Consider the following 11,022-nt stretch of genomic DNA (forward strand, 5'->3'; position numbering starts at 1 on the left):
GAAAAAATTGCTGTTGGGTTATTCTAAATGGCTCTTGTTTGTCCAGTTTATCTCTTTGATGGACCTGTGACCTATGTAGGCGGTACACTCCCTCTCTCCCTGCTGCTGGGAATAAGTACCAGACTTCCTGTGTCCCTGCAATGATGATTTGCTCCAGACAGCAGTTGGATGAAATATATTTGTGATAACGTTTGCATTTTTTTATTATTATTATTTTATTCTTGTGGATTATCATTCAGCTCATACAAATCCAAAACTAGAATATTGAATAAACTCAAACAAATGTGGATTATTATTGCAGAAATCCACATTTGCATCAATCAGGTCAAAGACCCCTGACTTAACATTTGACCAGCAGATAGCCACTGAAAGGTAGTGGCATTGGTAATTTGCTCAGAGAAAGCGAGGTCCCTACATATTGTTGGAAAATTAAGTGGAAGGAAAAAGTGTGGTAGTAAAAGATGCACAAGCAACAGTGATAACCAATATGGTTATAATACACAATATTTGTAATTGAAAACAATGTTTGCATAATTACTCCTGCACATTCTCATTTTCTGAGACTGAATTTTGGGCTTTTAAATATTAAAAGCTATTTGATCTGAATATAGTATAGATCTTAATAGTTATATAAATAATGCAATGTCCCTGTAGTGCAGGAAGAAATCTTCCTTTTTGATTAATGGTGCACCTTATTCATCAGGTTCTCCCTTTGTCGTTGCTCCTACTCTTCGCTGGGCCAACAAATGTGCTTTGGTCTGATCCTGTTTGAGTAGTTTTTTGTTGGCAGACAGTCAAACCAACTTTGTGACTCCACCTTAACGGAGCAGTTAAATATGATTCTAAGCCTACCACAGTTTCTCAAAAGGAAAACTTCCTCGAGGCAAATTATCCTTGAATCAAGTTTTAACGCTTAGTGCTCCGTGTTCCAGTCGTGTGATTAATTATGTTCCGTGATACTTTCACTTCTGCTTACAGTTGACAAATGCTAAATGCTGTCAGCTTAATATGTCCAGTTTTCAAGTTCAGTTTAGGGCATCTAGGGGAATTTTATTGACAGATGAGAATGTCCAGGTTTGCATCATTTTTCGGGGGACTAATAGACATCCATAAAATAACTGGTGCATGGTCCTTCTGCTGCCTAGCTAGTGGCTGAATCAGAGCAAATGGGGTGAGATGTGTGGCAGGTTTATGTATCTGCAACTATGCAGATCGTTGGAACACGGCGAGCTGCTGTAGCCGATGCTTCGCCTGGCTTCACGGACAAGCCGGAAAATAAATGTCCTACCATCTCGGTCGCAACAAATGGCAGGCGGACCCCACCGTGGTGTCTACAGCTGGAACATGCGCTCCTGTGTGTGACGAAGGTGCCATATCTCGTCGCTAACATGGACACAAAAGCTCCAAATGGCTGGGCCAAGTGAGAGTTTATCTATTTAAGGGACTGAAGATAAACACAAACTAAAAACTAGACATTTTTTATAAGTGTCTTTCTGAGCCTGTTGCTTATTAAATTGAATATAATTTAAGATTTTTGTATAATTTTTGTCCAGGTTAACTGAAAACATTAGCAATCATTGTTACTGTTCAATTCTCTAAACTACGGGTAATATGAATACTGCTGCTGTGGCAGTATTTACCAACATTTTACTTTATCAAGTGTTTTATTCTCTTGCTTGATTAACGGATTAACTCGATTACTAAAATAATCATTTACAATAGCCCCATATGATTCATAATTCAATATTTTGACTACCACAAACTAGAGAAATTTGCATAACAGGAGTATTACTCAAATCTTATGCAATTCATTTTAAAATAAGCTTTAAACAACCTATTAAATCCATGAGTAATTTAATCAGTTTACTCAGTTTGCTGAGTGCAAACCGGTTCAGCTTCATGTGTTTTGTATCTCTTTGTGTTTGTTCATGGCTTCATTGCCATGCCAGCACTTTGGGCGTTTAGCTTTCGATCCTCTTGCTTAGCAACATTCTTGGTTTTATTTAAAAAAGAACAAATACTTTTAAACAACCTGCTTGCAGAAAGTTACCTGCATGTTGCTACTGTTCTACAAATGCCATTTCTAGAGTTAGGCTACGCATAATCACAGCTATGCAGGAGTGGCTTTTATTTGTCATGTTTGTTTTTTTTCCCAGTGACTCATGTTTGCTGGTTTCCCAGTGACTCACACAGGGTTTTCTTTACAACTAGCTCCACTTTAAAGCTTCTCCCCGGCAAAATGAATTTTCTTATTTTGTTAGTCACTGTGTCGTCTCACAGAAACGTGCACCGAGTAAACAAAAACCTCAGTTTATGACATAAAAAAACACACATGCGGTGTGTACACAGAAAGGGCAAGAGGAACTGGTGGCCAGGCTACACTCCAGAGCACAAATCCCTGCTTACTGCTTTACATGCACATTTCAGGCTCTCTTGATGTTGCATTGACATCAGTGACATTTGAGATCCAGTCAGAGACAAACATGTATTGACCTTTTCTTTTTTCTTTTTTATTCTGAACATGAAAAAGTGAGAGCACACATTGAACAACAATGAAAACAGGTGCAGAGCACCTTTAGTGACAGAAAAAATAGAACCACCCAGTGGCAGGCAGTATCTGAAAAAGTCTGACATGAAATGGTTAAATCTGTAAAAATGTCCAAATGGCGAAATGACTAGCTTCTGTTCACAGACAATAGTCTCATGCTCTCTCCCCCTCCCTGTGAATCCTTCCATTTATGTTTGTTTTCCCAAAATAAAACCAAAAAATTAAGTTCATGTTTAACTATTCAGTACATTCCACATGGGTCTAAAACCAAAAAATACAAAGATGAGCAATGTTCAATGTAGAGTTATCCAATTCAGGTTGATAATTCTTAGGTATTTTATGTTTTAAACCAAAGCAGAGCAAATAAAGTCAAAACCAGTGAAATAATCACTTAGTTTGACATTGAGAGGAATGTCAAGCCAGATGCTAACTTTAGACATGTAAGCGGCAGCGTAAGGACAGCGTACACATGCTGACACCGTAAACACCACAACCTGTTTTTGTTCCCAAAATGTTGCACATGAATGATTTAAAAGCGGTGAATAACAAAACTGATAATAATAATAATAATAATAATAATAATAATAATAATAATAATAATAATAATAATAATAATAATAAATCAACATTTAAAGATCCAAGCTTCATAATAACAGTCTCTATTTCTACCAATTCAACCAAAAACAAGGGCTGTATTATTCAGAAGTCATTCTCGCGCTAAGCTGTGGTCCCTCTCAGTCTCAGATATTCAAATTCAACCCCTCCCTGTTGCAGGTGTCTGTGAGCAACAATTTGAATACATGGCATATACTACTTTTTTGCCTAAATCAAATAGTCTCCATGTTTGGGTCTGTGTGGCTGCAGGAGAAACCATGCAACTCCACACCAAACTATAAATTACTGTATACATAAAAAAAAAACAGCATTGGTGTAGAGAGGAAGCTTTAACCCCTTGTTGACTGAGATGTGAATATCTAAACACTTTGATGAAAAAGAACATTTAGGGCTACTTCACTAGACATCATCAGGTAACTTTTTGCTGCTTGACGCCAGAAATTAAACCTCATTTTTAAATTACTGAGCATCAGAGGAAGTGTGGATATCGCAGCAATTACTTGCCTACAAACTATAATTACATTGTAGGCAACAACAAAATTATGCCTCTTGAGTTAAGTAGTAGCTATTCCTTAGTCTTGCCTCACACAGTTCTTTGACTTTGTAAATGTTTTGGCCAGTATTTGTTTTGTAAATTAAAATCTATTTAAATGGATGTAGATAAAACCTGCTGAAGCATTTGCCACCAGAGGTAAACAGACTCCAGCTCTGTTCTTAAAGCTATAAGATTTGATCTGTTGTTTTTATTTTGTTTTTTTTACATATTTGTTAAAATTGTCATTATGTCATGACAGCATAAGACAAATATTCCATAAAAAATGTAGCTCTGATGACTTCTACCCAGTGCTCCCAAGACTAACTGGAGAAACACACCACTTAGGCAGAAACAACTAATCGGAGCCAGGAGGAGGGTTAGCGCTGTTAGTCACTCGCGGTTGTTTTTGATTTTTGTCTCAGATTAACTGTCTCATACCATACTGTCACAGCATAGCAAGTTTCAACAAATATGTAAAAACAAAAAAGCTTTTTGAATTGGTTTGAAAAACGTCTTCTTACAGATCTGTCACCGAAGGCTCCAGTTTTTATTTGTGAGCATTCATTCTTCCATGAGCCTTTTGTTCAAAACCAGTGATGACTAATGTGGTGTCTGTCAAAATATAACGTACTTATCCGACTTTTCCATGCTCTGTCAAATTAAAACTTTAATGTTCAGCGTTTTACCTGGGTCATTACTCACTGGCTCGACACAAATTGGTACATGATTGTAAAATTAAAAGACACGCCTTCAAATCATTTTTACAAATACAAATTTGAAAAGGACGTTGCACATTTGAACTCAGAACCTTTTGTTTAATTAGTAAATGATATAAAACATCAGTATAAACACAGCTGTTCAGTGAAGACCTCAGAGGTTTGCTAGAGAACGCTGTCGAGCAAACAGCATCATGAAGACCAAAGTACACAGGGAGAAAGGTGTGGATCAGGCTTCAGTTATAAAATAACAGCTCAAGATTAGAAGATTTTTCAGAGCTTGGTTTAATCCATCTTCCAAGGAAAGAATTAGCATGCCTAAACTGTCTACCTATGTTGCTGTCCGGCTAAATTGACAGTTTGGATAAGGAGACCATTAATTAAGAGTCAACTTTAAAGGTTTCAGGTGAAAAATCTGTTTGCAGTACTTAAAAAATCTGGCCTTTGTGGAAAAGAAAGAAAAAATATTTGTTTAAAGTGCATTGCAAAAATGAGAAATAGTGGGCATGAGAGGGAAACTGGCCTAAATCCATCGGAAGATGGCTAAAAGCTGGAGAAATCTGAGAGAAAATTGTTTGTACACTTTGTAAAAAGTTTCACCTTTTTCCCCTGTCAGTCCTTGTCAGTGAATGTTTTCCCAAAATTCTGAATGTTTCTTTGGCAAATGCGAGATGGGGATTTGCATTCGTTTTAGTTCCAATGAATACCATTTTCCTCCTTCTCTTTTTAATTCTGGAAACAACCTGAAATGAGCCAATGTAGGCCTGCAGTGCTTGGCGTGGGGGAAACACTGCAGGGTGAGCTGTCAGTCCACTTTTAGAGTACAATCTGCTACAATCAAACTTTTAGACTCTAACATCCTGTTTAGTTTTGCGTAGTGAAGACTCATGTGTTTTCCTGTGGGTTAGGCTTCTGTTAAAGCAGTTTTTATTCATCAAGTCTGGACAGAGTTGTGCAGAGCACCACATAATAAAGCCTGAATTGTCAACATTGTGTAATTATCTCCGAATGCCTTTGAGGGCCATTGCACGCTCAAGCTTGTCGCAGAAAACCACAAATATTTTTTTTTTTTCTGTTGCAACTACAACTGTTCGCACAAATCCTAGAGCAAGAAAAGGAGAGCTTGTGTATTTAACAACATGCAAATGGTACACTTGTTCAATTCGATATTGAATAATTAAATAATAAAATAAAATTAAATAATAGTTGTACATGTGTGTGACTCATTGCTGTGTGACTGTTATTTGCTGCATTTGATGTTCCACCCATGGGCAAGATTAACCACAGCTGATCCATTTCCAGTAATTGTGGCTCAGCCTCGCACATCAACTTGGAGGAATTTATGCCTCTTAATTCTTCAGCACACAACAGCGTCGACTTCTTGAATGCTGGTGGGTGTCTTGTGTTAAACAGCTTTGTTCGAGGTGTTTTCCACAACAAATCTGGTTGCTTCAGTTTCAGGACTCGGACTTGGTCACCGCACAAGGCAAACTTCATTCTGCTTTAAGCATCCTTGGTATTTGAGTGTTTCACATTAATCTCCTCCTGCACAAACCACATTCTCTTGAAATAAGCTCCGCCTTACACATTTCTATCTAATAAAAAAAAAAAAAAGGGAGGGGGGTGGGGCGGATAAAAAAATTCACCATTATTATTTGGAATCTAATTTGACTTGCTCTTAACAACACAAGCTGAAAATGACCACTACCATTTTCCCTCGTGGCCCTGTGTGTCTCTTGCAGTATTAGGGTTTTCCCTAATCCTTTGTCATTGCATAATCTCTCTTGTTTAAATTTAAAACTTGATTTTCATCAAAAGACTTTTTTTTTTTTGACACTTTCAAAATTGCTTTCAAATTTCAGATGAGAAAAGGTCTTTCTTTTTTCAGCTTTGTTCCAATCTCAATTTATGTCAGCATTTCCTGTTTACTGGTCTCACAACAAACAGCGAAGCAGTGGTGCAGCCTCTCTCGTTTTAGCAAACCAGTTTGACATTTTTACTCTTTCAAAATGACCTTTTATGTGGTACGCACCATACTGGTCAAATATGCTGATCCTGACCTTCCTAGTCAAACTTTACTTTTTTGCATAACCACTGAAATATCTAAAGTAACATTGGGTTCCATCGTGTTAAGTAAATGTTTTCGGAGTCACGTCTGCTTTCCTAAGTCAAGTTAGTTCAAATAAACTGGTGCATATCGAAATTTAAATGCCAAAGAAAATGCATGCATGTTGTAACCTCTCGGAGTCAAAGTGAATGTGAGGCTTGTCTTATTAAAATGTTGAGAATTTAGTAATTAGCTTTCTTGTGTCGTTAAAGTTTCATTTTCTCAAGAGCAGACTAATCTGCATAGAATTAATCTATTCTATTCTACTCATCTATTTAATAAGAAGTAGAAGAGGATATATTTACTGACCCCCAAGGGGAAACTGTAAAGTACACTCAGTACCCTTCTGTACTGACTAGGGAAATACCATCTTGGGTTCAACGGGTGTGAATGCAAGTGAAAGAATGCACAAAAACATCATGACAAAACCTTGATTGTTTTTATTCTTTTATAGGTGTAGGGGGTGGTATTTTCATGCAACAGTAAACAAGTTCCTGGTTGGTTGTACCGTCGGAAGCTTGTCTCCTGATTAAAACCAGCCGTCGTAAGTATGGCTAAGTCATAGTTGGCCCTGGAGACAGAAGGCTTGCTAAACAAACAAGATGGCTTGAAGGTTAGTATAAATGTTGACTGCTGTGACTCAGTCTTGAAGCAGGTGTACATTTTTTTTTTAAGCTATTGGCTTGGGGCTAGAATAGAAAGCAACGCCCAGCACCCATATGTCTGTCATGCAGGCCAGAGTACATGCTTCCAAAATCAAGGGTAGGGACTGAAATGTAACTTCTTGTTTCAGACACCATGTCTTGACTGTTGGCAGCAATTTTAGTTGTTAAGTAGACTTTTCCAATGTAAGCAAGATAAGAAGGATTTGAGAGAACTCTGTGAAAGAAGGAAATCATTCACCTGCACAAAAAGTGTCAAATGTATGTTTTGTATCTCTTCATTAATAAAAATAAAATCCACTTTTCACTCGCTGAGTGAAGACAGCATTCCTCTTTTGAGGATCATGACATGTATTTTGTTGCGAAAGAATACATTGTTTCTTTAGCCTTTGGTTTGTGATTATTGAAGATTAAAATGCTTCGACTGGCTACTTTGTTCTTCTCTCCTGTCCAGTTGGGAAATGCAGAGAGCTCCAACATGAGACACTTGTTATTCTTAAAATACAATTAACGCCCTCACACAAACTTAATTTTGGTACAATTTGCACAGATTTAATCATTTTCAAATTATGTAGTGGCACTTTGAGCATTACATGCAATGAAATGGATGGTGCTGCATGTGATACGATTTACCAGCTTGTAACTATTTGAGTGATGTAGAAAAGACCAAGAAAAATGATTAGTAAGAAAAATTCTAGGCTTTCAAACAGTTTTTAGTATTTCAGAATAATTGATGATTGGTTTATTTTTCAGAATCATGCGTATACATAGACATTAAAAAATAAGAAAGACATGACAAACAACACATAACAAAATATAGAAGACGTGCATACCAGTGTTTCCACAAAGACGACTATGGTGCACTGACAGAAGGATGTGACATTACAATAAGATTGTTCTTGAAGCTGCACACGCAACACACATAGGAATCTTGTACATTGGCGGAAATATGACAAGAATAAAATAAAGGATTTTTTTTCCTACATAAAAAAACCATCTATGTTTAGGAACTTGTTTGGCGAGGGATACCAAATTCTTAAAGTGATCTCCAAGTTTTTAGTGTAAATTCATGCTGCATTCATTACTTTTCGCACATGAACACACTTTACAACTATAAAACAGGTGCAGAGAGCTTCTGCAGAGTGTGCTGATGAGCACAACCCTACTGTTAGAAATATATGACAGTTTCAGTCAGCTGCCACCGTCAAGAGTCTCCAAAGTCCAGTAGACCGAGGGTGTGGCGAGCTGCGGAGTGAACGCGCTGAACACAGCTCTGCCCACGCGCTCCTGATCATTCGCGTAAAAACTGAAGCCCGCTCTTGTTTTATGATTTTCTTTTCTTCTTCTTCTTTTTTTTTTAGGAGCCAATTAAACGCCTTTCGCGCCTGACTGTCATCACCCTGCTTGGCTCCACCTGAGGCTCAGTCAACATTCGGATTACCTCCTACTCCACCGGGTTTCATAACCAACGTATCATTCAGGGCCACTATTTTCCTGGAAGTGACTAAAGTATTCTTTTAACTGGTCTTACTGGTCCAGAAATAGGCCTTGTGCCTCTGCACACGACGAAAAAAAAAAACGACATATCACGGAAAAGAGGCGATGAAGGGGTTGGTACTTTGAAGATGGGTGTGTCAGACTTTGTTTAAAAAGGATTGTGTCCGTGTAGTGCTCTCACATCCGCCTCTTTTTCTCTTCCTCAAGCACAACAACTCCTTCAGACGAACCGGTAAGAGGAATAATTGCTTCTTAGTCCCCGTTTATATTGCAGTTGCATCTAGGTGAGGACAGGAAAGGGAGGGGGGCGTCTTACGTACATTTGTATGCCTTTCGTGTGTGTCTCTAAAACGCTTATAGAACTTCAAAAGTTCAAAAGTTGAGTTGTGTGCAACTCAAGTCCTTTGAGGTGATGTATTAATAGAAAGCTGCACAATTTGCTGGTAAAATAGGCAGACAACTAGAGAAGTTTATATTAAATTTGGTTAAGGACTGTTTGAAATGGCATCTTGAACCGAGGGTTATAAGTGCAACAATGCTTATTACTTGTATTGAATTTTTTCTGGGGAGAGTTTGTGGAGTTTGCGGTTCCACCCATTAGTTTGTGCCCTGATTAAAACAAAATACGCGTGTGGCTTGGTCAATACTGCCCCTGCAGGAAGGAAGCATGGCACACTAAACAAGGGAGTTGTGTAGACTAGTGTAATTCTTTTCTTGCTCTGACTCAGACGTAAAGCAGCTTGTGTGGGTGTGGCTTTTTTTTTTTTTAAGGCAACAGCCAACGCCCATAAAGCACTGGTCCCCAAGGCATAATGTCCAGTATGTTTTTAAGATGTCTCCCTGCTTCTGCACACATCATTTTAATTGACTAACAGGCTTGTGCTAAATCAGATGTGTTAAAGGGAAGCCTCTAATGCAGTTTGCCTTGAGGACCACGTTTAGGGGTAGAGGGCAAACTGGCCCAGAGTATGCTGTTTCTATTTCTAAAATATAAAAATTAACCTCAAACACCTAAGCAATGTCTCCTTCCTTTCAGTCACCATGTCTAAGCTGTTGGGCGCAATTGGAATTCTTAAGAAGACTTTTGATGAGTATGCTGGAACAGATGGCGACAAGACCACCCTATCCAAGAAGGAAATTTCAGAGATGCTAAAAAAAGAGCTTCCTGGAGCAGGGGTATGTACAAAAAACGCATTGCTTTTCAGGAAAGACCGTGGATTCTTCAAGTTTATCTAAAGTCAGCCTTTCTTTCCACAGGGTGATAAAAAGGAAGAAGTGGACAATTTTTTCAAGATGCTGGATGAGGATGGTGATGGTGTAGTTAATTTCAACGAATACATCGTTTTTGTTGCCACCCTTGCTTTGCTCCTGTGCCAGTAAAATGTCTGAAATCTGCTTGTCCAATCACACTGTTTGTGGTTTTAAAAAAAAAAATAAAGCGCTTGAGCAAATTAAAGTGAATGTGATATATTAAAACAAGGAAAATAAAAGCTTTTTCACACCTAAATGTCTCTTCCATTTTTGAACAAAGTAGAAATGATAAAAACCAAACACTGCCTGACATGGGAATGAGCCTGAAATAACTCATTCTCATAAAACAAGGTTAATACTTAACTAGCAAGTTTCTGTTTATATGCCTGGGACAAGAGGAAATGGCTGCATATGACTGCCTTTTCTAAACCTCTGGAACATAACCATGTTCTGATTTCAGGGAATTGGGCTCTGAACTGGCTACACTGAGGGTCATGAAATCGGGAATTTTTGGAACAATTGCTAGATTTATAAATCTCTCAAGACAAATGGGCAATGTGGTTCTTTGCCCAGAATGGCACAACTGGATGGGGACCACAAGACAGATCTGTTAAAAGGTGAACGCACTGGAGAGGAAAATATTGCTATGGGCAGCTAATTCGTGTCCTGTGATTTGCCACAAATACTTTCTTGCATGACTCAATTTTAAACTAGTCAGATCTCAACTGGATTATACAAAAGTAAATGGAGATTTGCAGTAGAAAATGCTGACCGATGTAAAAAGCAAAGACTGGTTACTTGGACAATAATACCAGAAGGAGACCATTCACATGAGAATCGGAGATCTTGCATCTAAATATTATAGTTTCATGATACAATTGTTCTTGTTTAATGAGCTTCATTTAGAGTAAGGGTATTTGTTTTGTAGAACATGAGAGACTGGCTGACCCCAGACTTAAACAATGGAAAGGTAGCCATACAAGCACTTTATTTTATTTATTTATTGTAAAGCTTTAATGTCAAACGAGGACAGTTTTTGCAAATATTTGCAGATGTGCGTTGGAAACTAAAAAGTTTGGGAAGATTCTCAG

General features: G+C 38.0%; 1 protein-coding gene across 1 annotated transcript; it reads left to right on the forward strand.

Moving 5' to 3' along the window:
* The first annotated feature begins 8,801 nt into the window (after window positions 1–8,801).
* On the forward strand, window positions 8,802–10,187 carry LOC103478176 (protein S100-P-like). Its single transcript, XM_008431740.1, has 3 exons — window positions 8,802–8,912; window positions 9,717–9,856; window positions 9,938–10,187. Exons 2-3 carry the CDS (start codon window positions 9,722–9,724, stop codon window positions 10,058–10,060), a joined length of 258 nt encoding a protein of 85 aa, XP_008429962.1. The 5' UTR covers window positions 8,802–8,912; window positions 9,717–9,721; the 3' UTR covers window positions 10,061–10,187.
* The last annotated feature ends 835 nt before the right edge of the window (window positions 10,188–11,022 follow it).

This window comes from Poecilia reticulata, linkage group LG16 (genome assembly GCF_000633615.1).
Source record: "Poecilia reticulata strain Guanapo linkage group LG16, Guppy_female_1.0+MT, whole genome shotgun sequence".
Classification (NCBI taxonomy): domain Eukaryota; kingdom Metazoa; phylum Chordata; class Actinopteri; order Cyprinodontiformes; family Poeciliidae; genus Poecilia; species Poecilia reticulata.

Excerpts from the sequence above, each read along its gene's own strand:
- LOC103478176 (XM_008431740.1), top strand. The coding sequence starts at position 9,722 with ATGTCTAAGCTGTTGGGCGCAATTGGAATTCTTAAGAAGACTTTTGAT. Across the intron at positions 9,857-9,937 it reads AAGAGCTTCCTGGAGCAGGG|GGTGATAAAAAGGAAGAAGT; the intron begins GTATGTACAAAA and ends TTCTTTCCACAG.